The 14037-nt window shown below is 39.9% G+C and overlaps 1 protein-coding gene across 1 annotated transcript in view; it reads left to right on the top strand.

Annotated features, from left to right (window-relative positions):
- Positions 1-10369, top strand: part of CD163 (CD163 molecule) — a 42237-nt gene extending 31868 nt beyond the window's left edge. Inside the window, exons 12-17 of the mRNA XM_030887242.2 lie at positions 1226-1534; positions 2505-2540; positions 2724-2831; positions 4598-4693; positions 5520-5573; positions 10135-10369. Coding sequence (XP_030743102.2) covers positions 1226-1534; positions 2505-2540; positions 2724-2831; positions 4598-4693; positions 5520-5542 — 572 coding nt within the window. The 3' untranslated portion in view covers positions 5543-5573; positions 10135-10369. The remainder of the gene's footprint in view (positions 1-1225; positions 1535-2504; positions 2541-2723; positions 2832-4597; positions 4694-5519; positions 5574-10134) is intronic.
- Positions 10370-14037: the final 3668 nt, after the last annotated feature.

A 14037-nucleotide genomic window follows, 5' to 3' on the forward strand; every position in this document is an offset into this window, starting at 1 on the left:
GGGATAGGAAATCTCTGGTTTTAATACCTGTTCTACCTGGATGGCAAAACAGGCTTCATTTCATTTGGCCTAGAAGGATTCAAAAGGAGCCCTGGTGGCACTGTCTAGTAAGCTTTGGACAGCTAACCACAAGGTCCGTAGTTCAAACCCACCAGCTGCTCTGTGAGGGAAAGATGAAGCTCTTTCCTTCCATTAAGATTTGGCACCTTGGAAAGTGATACTGAGTCCTGATGAGTTGGAAGGGACTCAATGGCAGTGGGTTGGGTTTGGGGTATAAGAATATTCTTCTCCCAGTGATCTGCTTTTGGCCAGTGGTCTCCCAGTGAAATTCTCATTCAGTTTCTTTCTCTGTGAACGAATGAAAACAAAGATTGAATATTTGACTACTGCATGGTCTAGCTTACTTTTACCTCCCCTTTTCCCCACAAGTAGTATCTTGCTAGGAGTCCCTGTATGGTGCAAATGGTTAAATACTCAACTAGGAGCTCAACGGTTGGCAGTTCAAATCCACCCCCAGAATATAGCCCTGGCAGTCTGCTTTGTCTCAGCCTGGAAACCTGGAGGGAGTCGTTGGACTCTGTACACATAGGGTCACCATGAATCAGAATTGACTTTACCACAACAAACAGCATTGTCTTACTGTGCTAATATGACATGAAAATCAGGCAGAACGATCAATCCTTCAATATATGTATATTTTTAATTCACTGTCATAAAGTCAATGCCAACTCATAAGGACCCTATGGGACAGGGTAGAACAGCGCCTGTGAGTTTCCTAAACTTTCAGTGTTTAGGGAAGTTTTTTCTATCCTTGGAGGGGCTAGGGCACAGTTAACACCCAATATGTAACCGTTATGCCACCAGGGATCTAATCCTTCAGTAGTTCCTTATACCACATCTGAAACTGGAAGAAGGGTTTTATGTATCCCCACATCTCTCAGAGCCTCCTCTATTTCAAAGGACTTAGTAGCATACATTTGACAATGTTTTATCTAATTGACATTTGCTGAGTCACGCTATTCTAATGTCCAGGAAGAAATATGCTCAGGTTACATACTTTCATAAAAGATAAACTTGTAAAATATATATTTTTTAAAGGACATTAAATAAACATGCTTTAAAGTGGAGATTATAAGAAAATGGTTTCAAGTCTCTCTTCCTGTTACTTTTTAGACACATTTGTGTTCTCAGATGGTGAATAATCTAAGTGTCTGTGATTTTTCAGACAAGATAAGACTTCAAGAAGGGGCCAATAACTGCTCTGGACGTGTGGAAATCTGGCATGGAGGCTCCTGGGGGACTGTGTGCGATGACTCCTGGGACTTGAAAGATGCAGAAGTGGTGTGTCAACAGCTGGGCTGTGGCTCAGCTTCAAAGGCACTAAAGGAAGCACACTTTGGTCCAGGCACTGGACCCATCTGGCTCAATGAAGTGAAGTGCAGAGGAAATGAGACTTCCTTGTGGAATTGTCCGGCCAGACCGTGGGGGCACAGTGACTGTGGACACAAGGAGGATGCCGGTGTGGAGTGTTTAGGTCTGGAGCCTCTGGAAGTTATGAGGGAGTGGGCAACTAAGTGCATTTCCCAAAAGTGGGTTGTATCCTCACTGGTGGGGGAGAGACTCATGATGCTTCTCTCTGAAGGAATAATGAAAATGCTTGTTGTGAACACATTGACCTTCACCAAAGAAGTACATGTCAGCGAGCAAGCGAGAGTGAGAGGAAGACAGATAGACAGAAAGAGAGACAGACAGATAGATAGATAGATAGATAGATAGATAGATAGATAGATAGATAGATACATACATACATACATACATACATACATACATACATAGGGATATAGCTAAGGTTATATGATAATAAGGAGCCCTCGTGGCACTGTGGTTAAAATGCTCAACTGCTAGCTAAAAGGTCAGTGGTTCAAAGCCAACAGCCACTCCTAGGTATCAATGTAGTAGTCTTCTGAGAAGATTGACAGCCTTGTTCATCCAATGAGGTGATTCTGCCTGAGTCAAAATTACCCTCAGGCAGTAGGTTTGGTGGTGTTGTTGTTTTTGTTTTGTTTTGTTTTGTTTTGTTATTCTTTGTTGTGAATTAGGTGAGCGTTTACAGAGCAGATCATCATTTTTGCATTCAACAATTTGTCAGACCTCCCTAACACTTGCTCTGTTTCCATCTACCCATCTGCCTCTTCTTAGATATTGTCTTCCCCTCCACCCAAGTGAATACCTGTCTTCCCTCTAACCCACGACTTCCCTTCCCCCCCCACACCTTCTCTCCCACCTCTGGTTTGTTTGTTATGGATAACATTCTAGATTAGCTCTAAAGTAGATGCAGGAATAGATAGAAGTATTCTAAGGGAGAAAAACAAAGGGATTCTAGTTTTAAATGAAAAGAAGCAAGTTACTTACTTGAGAAGTATGAAGGGCTTAGACAAGGAAATAGAAATATTTCATCTGTATTTTATTCCTAAAGCTAAACATCTTTCTCTCTTCTCCTATAGGAATTGCAGTGACCAGAACATCACCAGTTTCCACAGGTACATCACAGAGTTTATGCCCGTGGGTTATTTCTTTGCATTATTTGGAACTCCACAATGTTCCTGAGATTTGACACTTACTTCAGGCATCTGGTATCTTACCTAAGGGAGAGAGAGAGTAACTAGAGACCTGGGTCTTAACTACACTGTTATATCATTTCTGTTGAATGTACTTTTGCTTAGGTCACTCCGCCTCCATTGTCCTGGGCATCCTGGGAGTCATGTTCTTGGCCCTTCTCATTGCATTCCTCCTGTGGAAGCAGAAGCGAAGACTGCAACAGCGACTTACAGGTCTGAGCCAAATTGTGTTTCATGTAGCGTCTGGCTGCTCACCAAAGGTTGGTGGTATGAATGTCCCAGCGGCTTTGAAAGCGGCACGTGGGGCATTCTGCTTCCATCGAGAGTCACAGCCTCGGGAATCAGGGGCAGTTGCACTCTGAATAGGAATCCACCACAAGGAGGAATCCACTCAAAGGCGATGAGTTTGGCTACTTGTTTGTTTCCATGTGCTCACACGATATCATCACGTCATCAGGCAAAGAGCAACCACGAGAGCCGCAGTTCTCAACCTGTGGGTCGCGACCCCTTCGGGGTTCAACCGACCCTTTTTCACAGGGGTCGCCGATTCACAACAGTAGCAAAATGACAGTGATGACGTAGCAATGAAAATAATGTTATGGTTAGGGGGGGAGTCACTACAGCATGTGGAACTGTATGAAAGGGTCTTGGCATGAGGAAGGTTGAGAAGCACCGCACTAGAGGGTCAGTAAAAGACGACAAAAGCCCTCCAGGAGATGAATTGTCACAATAGCCCCAACAATGGACTTGAACACACGCCGGGCACAGGCCCAGGCGACCTTCCTTCTGTTCTGCAGAAGGCTGCCAGGAGTCAGAGCCCACTCAATAGCAACTAACAGCAACCACATACTGTAGCAGCAGGATGGAGGAGTCCTCGGGATAACACACACACACACACACACACACACATTGCAGATTCAAGTAAAAACTGCCCAGAGCGAATGGGCCTAGGAGAGAAATGAGCAATTTCTAAGCACAGAGGAAACATGATTTCAAAAGAGAACAGGCCTTTGGGCATATTAATGATTCCTGGACTTTATATGTGCATGTAGTTGAGTCATTGTGGAACAGATAGATCATAATGAATATACACTATGGAACTGCCCAAACCTTTTATGCATGTAGTGTGCAATCATTATGACTGATTTTGCTGTTCTGTTAAGCAGGATGGGAGGCTTTGAAGATACAGATGTAGATAAGGTTTTTTTTGTCTTCGTGGAGCTTCAAGTTTAGAGGAAACAGAATAACTGCAATGTATTATACATAAATCTGAGTGAATGACAAAATAGTCCAAAGCAGTATAATAAGAAGCTACAGGAGGCTTTTATGCCAAATTTTAAGATAGGAGTTCAAAGATTTGGGTCAAGGGCTTCTAGGGAACGAGGAAACCATGCTCACGTAGAGAGAAGCACAGAGGATAGCACATACAGTGATTTGTTTTCATTTCTTAGAGGGCGCTCGTAACAGAGGAGTATAAGGAGGAAAGCTACTGATGAGACTAGAAAAGAGAAAGACCTAACTATATTTCACAGCGGAAGATGAATAGTTAGAGTGTTATATAGGGGACAGTTACCATCAAGGTGCTATTTAGAAAGACCTCATTGGTAACAGGATGTAGGAGGGGTTGAAGAAGGACATTACTGACAGGGAGAGTAAACAGTCCAGTGTTTTAAATCTCTCTCAAATGATTGGAGGGAGAGGATGGGTTTTTGAGAAATCTTAGCAAAGTGCCAGTGAACTAGAGAAGACTGTTGGATACCTTCAACAGAGAAGATTTGGTCACACGTTTATTCGATTAGGTGTATGTCAGTTAGGGAAAGGTTTTGTTTTGTTTTTGTTTTTGTAGTGGAATGGGATGGAAACAAGCCAAGAGCATAAATGCAGAGTTGATATTTTTACACCGCTTGTAAAAAGCACACAGAAGTGATGGAAAGTTGAATTAGGATGTGCTGATCCCTAATGAGAGTCTTTTTTACCAGTGTCATCCAGAGGAGAAAATTCTGTCCACCAAATTCAATACCGGGAGATGAATTCTTCCCTGAAGGAAGATGATCTGGACCTGGTGAATTCCTCAGGTCTGTGTGGTTTGGGGGCGTCTCTAGTCCATGGTTTTATGCAGCAGTAGATGGAGCTGAGACTGAGACACTTTGTAACCAGAGGATTGTGACACATAACAGCTAGCCCAAAGGCAAGGATGCAGTTAACAGTCCTCCTTAGAGAACATCAGAATTGGAATCATGGTGAAGGCTCTGTATTTCTGTCAGAACAAAGAACTAGGCAGCAGAAGATTATGGGTTGGACTTCATTTTATTAAAACAGCAATTAATCTTCTGAAAAGTTATATGCTCAGTGTTATTTTTCACAATCTCTTTTATTCTGATTTCCTGTCACTCTCCTTTCTCTGACTTGACATGTACCATCTTGTCCCTAAGTGTCTAAAAGCATAAAACGTTTACACATTTTTTCCCATCTAAAGCCATCATGATCCACAAGACTAGCCTTACTTCCGGTGCATCATGCCTCTTTCTACTAGTGAGGAAGAAAACTATCTACTGTCCTAACTTCATGAAAGCTTGATGCCTTCTCAGTGTGACTTACCTCTGAGTGGTGCCTGCCCCACTTCTTCAACCCAAGGAATTTGGGTTGAATTTTAGAATTTGCTGCTCCTGTATCAGGAACACATATTGAAAGGATGGGAACGACAAGGTGCCTCTTAAATCACACTGGCCTTCCTAATTGTGGATCACATTTCTAAATGTTCAAACAGTTTCTGGGGCACTGTGAGGGGAGATCTGGTCTATTTTCCAGTAAATCTATACTTGCTTTCATGATTCAGATGATTTTAATACTATTGAACTAATTTCTGTGTCTAAATCTCTTCCTGTGTCTGAAATGAAAAAGGTAACCATTCTGAAGCATACTAAAGAGGAAAATGCGAATTGGTAGCCCAGTGAGGTGAGTGATAGTTTACTCATTATCATTATGTAATACATATACATATATGTTCCCGAGAACTTCTTTGATCTCAATCAGTATTTTGCCTGAAGTTCTTGGCCATGGTGGTGGCATGATGCCTTTGTTAGGAGTAGATGAGAAGAAGTGAGGAATTGACTTTGAGTGTTATGCCAAAGGATAATAAGGAAACTTTTTATCAGAAGAGCAGGGAATAAATTCAGATATTGAAATAAAAGAGGCAGTTTGCTGAATCATTACTGGGACAAAGGTAGTTAAAAGTGTTCTCACTATCTACTTCCATCAAATCTTACTTTGACTACTGATTATCATGTCCCTCCGTATAGGCTGCTAGCAATATATGAAAAATAATGGTTCCAAACATCAATTTAAGGCTCATATTCAATAACGTTCTCATGTATACACATGAAAGATACTTCATTAAATGAACTGAAATTAAAATTTTAATTTGAAGGACAAAAATTACCTGCATAGTGCCATGAACATTCATTGAATAATAATGTTTTGAGACTTTACTAACAAGGCAGTAGAAGTTATAAAAATGCAAAAGTTCATTTATCCAGTAATTTAGAGATAATGGGTATAAAAAGTAAATTGATATACAAAAATGACACAAAACTATATAAATATCTGATTAAACTAGGACATTACTATAGAAAAGTCTTTATATTAGGAAAAGTCTTTAATGGGAAAAGTACAGGTAAATCAAATTAACAATTATACATATAGTAACTAAAAATTATACTTGGTCTTATTAAGATGAATAAATACCCTTCATCTTTTCACAACTTGGAAAATAAATGAATCTATTTTTTTATAACAAAATAAGATAATTCTTGAAAACTCCTGTTTATTTAAAACATGCATGCAGTCGATTTCACCATTAATTCACTTTGAAACTGTCTAGAGAAATGTATTAAAAATGTGTTACAAACATTTGACCAAAAGAAAATTTGCTTCCAAATGTACATATAATTTGGGAGCATTATTGGAAAGAATATAAATATATATATATATACATATATGTATGTGTGAGTAAATATACCTGAACTGAATTTTTATGTGACTATATGAGATAAATGAAAAAAGTATTGCTAATGGGATTTCCAGTTCATACATGCATAGATTGATTCCAAACAAAGCATGTTGAAACATGTCTCTGAAATCAGCAGATGGTTTGCAGACAAGCTGTCTCAGGGGTTACGAGTTGAGCTGTGAGCCACATGGTTGGCAGTTTGAAACCGCTCACCCCTCTGTGGGAGAAAGATGGGCTTTCCACTCCTGCAAACAGTTACAGTCTGGGAAACCCGCAGGGGTCACTAGGAGTCAGCGTGGACTCGATGGCAGTGAGTTCGTCTCCTCAAGGTGCTTCCAAAAAGAGAGAAAGAATACTTTTTTGTGACATGCAAAGAAATGACTTTGAGGTAAAGGCTACTTAATCAAGCTTTTACAAAACTCAAGTGGACATCTTTCCAAATCCTGAAAGGCTTGCAACAAGTTTACAGGAAGGCGGCCCCACATAAAACTGTCATTGCATCAGGAGTTTTGAGAAAGAGTCATGAAGATGTCGCATGTAAGCCAAGAAAAGGGAAGACTGTCATCCTCAACACATGAGGAAATTGTGGCTGAAGTTATGAAACTTGTGGAAATGGCTGTAAATTTTATGATAGCTACGGAAGTTGGAATCTCACATGGTTCAGCATTTTCCATTGTAAGCAAACATCTTGGCCTCAACAAGCTTTTGCCTTAATTGCTACTGAAAACACTCTGTGAAAATTAGCTAAGTAAAAGAGCTGATCTTTCCTTCAGTAGTTTAGGCAAGATCGAAGCTGCTTAAGAGGATTTTTTTTCCAGATCATTTTATTGGGGGCTCTTACAACTCAAGGGTAGGATTCGGCTGGTTTGCACTGACCCAGTAGAACTGATACCTAATTTTTTGTTCAGTTCGGCGGATCAGTTGTTAAAATGGTGCTTTTAACCAAGGTTTTCTCAACGATGGACAACTGGGGAGCCAACTAATGTGGAAATCACTAATTTACATTCCTTAATTAAAAAAAAAAAACAAACCTTCATCTGTGTAATTGTGCATTCTCAGCACCCATTAATGTTCATTCCAACCACAGGTACAAAAAATTAGATGCAACTCTCCTTGGCGTATTTATCTATTCATTTCATAAAACTCATTATACTTTTAATCAAATACTACCTCTTAATCCCTTGCATTTGTTTCTCCAGTAAAAAACAAACAAATAAACAAAAACCACTTATAACATAAAGAGAAAAAGTGCCAATCAACCAGAGGGGGACACGCCATTTCTTTAACTGGTTGAACATTAAGCAGCTGTTTTTTGGTAAAGTAATAGTATATTCCTTCTGTCTGCTTCTTCCACCTTTTTCTTCTCCTTTTGCATCATGCCCCACCAGCAAATGGAAGTGCCTTCCCACCGGAGGAGTGTATCTTCTGGCACTACATCAGAAAATGCTCCCCTGCAATTCCCCTGCCGTGGCGAGTCCTACAGAAATGTACAACCCATTGCTTCTTTCTAGTTTGTTCTTAGGCTGACAGCTGTGCTGAAATCTGGTCACCATTACTGATCCTGCTGGTGCTTGAGACACCGGTGACCTCACCTCCAGCATCACGGCGGCAGGCAAGCCAGCACAGTAGGGCACACGGAGAGGAGAAGTGTTGGAGAAATAGCAGTACTCTCTTCAGAAGCACATCGGCTTACGTGGCTGCTGTGCCTGGAAACAGCCGCCTCACAGTTTGATAGTTTTGTTTAATGAAGGTTTTTAGGATTTTGTAGCAATTTCACTTACCCTCAGGTATGGAAATTCAGAACACATGGAAACATTTTATAAATATAAACCTCAATTCCTTCTTAATTAGATGTAGATTTTAAGCAATCACAATGGAGCTAAGTAGAAGATGAGTAAACATTTGAAAGAGATTTTATAGATGACTATGCAACAGATGAGACTTTTATCTGCACACCTTGGAAAATATGTACAAAATATTACAGTAATACAGAAAAGGAAGTAGCTATGGGTGCCTAAGAAAGTTGGAGGAAATTGTGAAGATGTGATGCTCAAGTTAAATATTAAAAATGAATGAAAAAATAATTCCATGCAAAGGGCACAGCATATTCAAAATACTACTCATCATCATCCTGATAAACAGAGAAAAGATTGATGTTGCTAAGTATTTCATTTTACTTGATACCATAATCAAAGTTCATGGAAGTAATAGTCAAGAAACCAAATGATGCCGTACATTGGGCCAATCTGCCGCACAAGACTCCTTTAACGTGTTAAGAGCAAAGATGCCATTTTTGAGGACAAAGATGCACCTGACCCAACCCACAGTATTTTCAGTTGCCTCTTACACTTGTGAAAGCTGGACAATGGAGAAGGAAGACCATGGAGGTGGTGTATTTGAATGGTGGTATTGGTGAAGAATACTGAATATACAATAACCTATTCCACACAGAGGTGCATCGGAGGAAAGGCCTGGCGATTTATTGAAAGATTCAAACCCACCTCCAGGAGATGCCCGCCCACAGCAGCTCCATGTCGGGTTTCCAGGACTGTAAATACTTAATGGAGCAGCACAGAGCCTTATCTTTCCCCAGCTGAGCGGCTGGTGAGCTTTGACCCTGGAGTTTGAGGTGATTCCAACTCCTGTCTTAGAGCACCACCCAGGCTCCTTTACTGAAAGACCACCGTCATTTAAAAAACCATAGACCCAGCTCTGCTCTGAAACATGCAGTCACCATGGATGGTAACTGCTTGTTTGGGGATTTGTATGGTTTTGATAGAAGATGAACATGAAGAGATAAACGAGAGACCGCTGGAGGAAGAAACACAATCACCCCTCTGAGGTCAGCTGGTGGAGCCACCTGAACGCACGTGGGGTTCCCTTCAACACCCAACTTTCAATCCCAAAACGAGGAAATGAAATGGCAGTTTAATATTCACAAGGTCTGGAAGGAGCCCCCAGGAAGACCACACACAGTTCATCTACGTGCCCGTGAAAGGGAGAATCCAAAAGAGGAAACAGCTCTGTGATCAGACTTTATAGGCGCCCAGGGTAGCCTACACTTTACTTAGAGGGTCTAGGAACTATAGACCCATTTGAAGCAGGCAGTGGGAAACACTGGGGTCTGGAGTGAAAGTTAGTAGAGAGTGTAGAGTAAGGTGTATCGTAACTGGCTTCGCTATTATGACCATAAACTTTCTTAATCTCAAATGTAGGAATGTTATTCTGCAGGGACGAATGCTAACCCAAGTTTGTTTGTTTGTTTTCCTTAAAGAGTAATTACTACTGAACCAGTGCTTCAGGATCATGTGGAAATGCTCTTTCAAAAAGACATTTCCAGGTTCCAGTGTGCTTGAAAATCATTGCATGTTCTCTAAAATACGTGTGAGGTTCACTCTGTGCCTTTATGTGTATGTGTATATGTATGTGTGTGCTATAAAGTAATGCACTTGTCCATGAGTATATGTGTGAAGAAAAAAAATAACATGTTTCTACTTATGGCTTTAGTTCAGCCTTTAAGATACCTTCGTGAAGACCTGGATTATTGAATGGAGCAAGAATCCACTCACTGAAGATTACTGTTGTGTCTCCAGGGACCTCTTAGTCTCCTCGTATGCCAGAGACTGCTGCTGGATTTATAAAAATGAAATTGGTGAATGTGACTCCTTATTGTTGTATATAAGTCTTTGAAGAGGATTAAATAAAAATAATATTGCTGGTTTGCTGGTTTATTTTGCCTTAACAGATTGATCTTGACTTTATGAATTTCTGAATGGGCATTTTTAAGCTTTCATCAAATTAAGGGAATGTCTTCATTTGCATAAAATGTGCATTTTTAAATCACTTTTTTTCTGTTATCAAATTGAATGGGTTCTTTCTCTCTTTTTGAGAGGGCTAGTAGGAGGTTGTGGAAGGTTCTATTGGTAATACATGATGAACTCTACAAGGTTTTTCGTTTCATTTTTTGATGGTTGCACAGTAATACCTGTTCAGGATGCAAATATGCAATGGTCCAATCCCTCATTTCTCAAGACAGCATAACTGAAATGGAATTGAATACATCAATTCTGTCTTTTCTACATAAAGGCAACTACTATATTGAGAGTTCATGTTTTTACCAAAATAATTAGCCAGTTTTCCATTTACCTGAAGAGGAAATAGCACCTAAAATGACTTAACGTCATTCAACACCAAGCGTTTATTAGAGTCAACTAACTAATAAGATATTCTGTGTCTTCCATGCACATTTATTTTTAATTCTTTCTCAGTATCCGGGTATTGCATATGCTATTCTTTGATACTCCAACTATCTCATGGGAATAAGTTGCGGCATCACTTCCCATTTCTTTTGCACCTCATCTATTTCAGATATGTGCCTGGCATAAATTAAATTATTTATTTATTTGCTCACTTATTCAGTAACATTTGTTTAGCACTTGTATTTTGTCAGCTGTTGTGTTAGCCACTTGGGTATAACTAGGCAGGAAATAATTCCCTACCTAAAAGAGATCAAAATATGCTCAAAGAAACAGGACTATACATGATAAGTTTTAAGTAATACATATATTATTATTCAAAATTTTCCAAATGAATATAGTCCAGGGCAGGGGTCCTCAAACTATGGCCCGTGGGCCACATGCGCCTCGCCAGGGACATTTATCCTGCCTGCCGTGTGTTTTTGCCCCATTTTGTTTTTTACTTCGAAATAAGGTGTGTGCAGTATGCATAGGAATTTGTTCATAGTTTTTTTAAAAACTATAGTCCAGCCCTCCAACGGGTCTGAGGGACAGTGAACTGGCCCCCTGTTTAAAAAGTTTGAGGACCCCTGGTCCAGGGCATTATGAAAGCACGGGGTAAGTATATTTGATCCATTGGGGCATGGGAGCTGATGGATTCCAGAGAAACATTCTTCCAGGAAAATGCTGACAGCAGCCCTGGTGGTGTAGTGGTGATGTGTTGGGCTACGATCAGCCTGGCCTGCAGTTTGAAACCATCAGCAGCTCTTCAGGAAAAAGATGGGGCTTTCTACTCCCATAAACAGTTACAGTCTCAGAAACCCAAAGTGGGGGGTGCTAGGAGTCAGCATTAACTCGATGGCAATGAGTAAGCAGCAAGTAAATAGGACAAGTTGATGCTAACCTGTCTAACCTTCAGTCGTTCACGTGTTGTACTGGGCTATGCATTGAGCTGCTACCTGTAACACCAGCAGTTCGAACTCACCCATCTCTGGGTAGGGAAATGAGGCTTTCTGCTCAAGGTTGGATGGACAGCCTTAGACACTCAATGGGGCAGTTCTACTCTTTCCTACAGGTTTTCTATGAGTCAGAATTGTCTCAATGGTAGTGAATTTTGAGTTTCTTATACTTTGTTTATTGTCTTACGTACATAATCACCACTTAAGTGTACTTACTGGAGCTGAGAGTTTGAGGCACTAGGGAGAAATTCAATCACCTGAGAAATTCAATGTGTGTGTCGGGAATGGAGGATCAACACTAAAATGATGCTGTGGGGTGTAACTCAGTACCTCATTCCTTGGTCTGCAAGTACAAGACTGGAAGATGAACTTTTCCCTGTGTGATTGACCTTTATTCTGCAGGAAATTTGGACATAATGAAGAATATAATAATTAACCTGCATTTTATATAATTCTTTATGACATATGTCAGAGAAAACACCTATACGTTGAAGACAGGATATTTTCACAGTTATCATGTACAGTGATGAAATGGTTAGATTTGCCTTTTCTAAGGATGGAAATATATGTTTTAAAAAATGGAAATTTGGGCTTCTCTGTGCTTTCATGTGCTCAGGAGTTAATTTCTTAATTGCTTTCATTTCTCTTCATTTTCTCAATTGATCAATTAAAAGCATGTTAGGTCTGTTTTTATTGAATAAACCCTTTTTAAAAGGCTAATTAGAATAAACAATTTATGCATTATAGAAAATGTAGCTTGTCACACTACCTAAATCAGGGCCAAGAAGGCAGGCATAGACACATCCTGATACATAACTAGATAGAAGAAACGACAAGTAGAGAAAATGTATATTATTTTTTAAAGTATCAGTTTTGTTGAGATAAAATCCACACATCATAAAGTGCAAACTACAGTGATGTTTAGTCAGTTCATAGTATTCTACAAACATAAAAGACTAATTTCCTCATCTCCAAAAGAAACCCTATACCTATAAGTAATTATTTTTCATTTCCCATAAACACTCCCAATCCTTACTCAACCATGAATATACTTTCTCACATTATAGCAATATAATCATCAAAAATAACTTGGCAAGTTAGATATCATTTTATGCTCATTTTAGATTTTTAGAAAATTTAAACAGAGGGAGGTTAAACGATTTGATTAAAGGTGTACAACTAGTAAATGGAAGAAGTGAAATTTGAACCCAAATAGTCTGGCTCAGGAGACCATGTTAAGAAATCACTTTACTAAAATGAAATAGAGGAAAGAGCTAGGAGGCAAAAGGCATTTATAGAGGTCTAAATACATGCATGTACAGATATAAATATATTTATATATAATGATAGGGAACTAGATCCATGTACATATATTTATATGTTAAATATCACAGTAGCAGAAGGACATCAGGCCTCTACTCAAGAACTCTTTGTTCTAATAACCTGGCATTCCATGATGCTCACCTTCCCTGCATGATTGCTAAAGACAAAATGGGTGCATAGCAAATGTGGTCAACAAAGCTGACAGTGCCTGGCTATCAAAAGATACCGCATTTGGGGTCTTAAAGGCTTGAAAACAAACAAGCAGTCATTTAGCTGAGAAGCAACAAAGCCCACATGGAAGAAGCACACCAGCCTTTGTTATCATGAGGTGTTGATGGGATCAGGTATTAGACATCAAAGACTCAGAGCAAAAAAATCATACCAATGTGAATGAGGGGGAGTGAAGAGTGGGGACCCAAAGCCCATCTGTAAACAATTGGACATCCTCTTACAGAAGGGTCACAAGGAAGAGATGAGCCAGTCAGGGTGCAGTATAGCACCAATGAAACATACACCTTTCCTCTAGTTCTTTAATGGTTTCTTCCCCGCCACTATCATGATCCCAATTCTGCCTTACAAATCTGGCTAGACTAGAGAATGTACATGGGTACAGATAAGAGCTGGAAACACAGGGAATCCAGGACAGATAAACCCCTCAGGACCAATAATGAGAGTAACAATACCAGGGGGGTAAGGGTAAAGTGGGGGGAGAAAGAGGGAACCGATCACAATGATCTACCAATAACCCTGTCCCTGGGGGATGGACAACAGAAAAGTGGGTGAAGGGAGACATCGGCCAGTGTGAGATGTGAAAAAAATAATTTATAAATTATCAAAGGTTCATGAGGAAGGGAGGAGACAAAATAGGAGCTGATACTAAGGGCTCAAGTAGA

This window comes from Echinops telfairi, unplaced genomic scaffold (genome assembly GCF_000313985.2).
Source record: "Echinops telfairi isolate 266 unplaced genomic scaffold, ASM31398v2 ScPeMD7_7356;HRSCAF=8355, whole genome shotgun sequence".
Taxonomy (NCBI): Eukaryota; Metazoa; Chordata; class Mammalia; order Afrosoricida; family Tenrecidae; genus Echinops; species Echinops telfairi.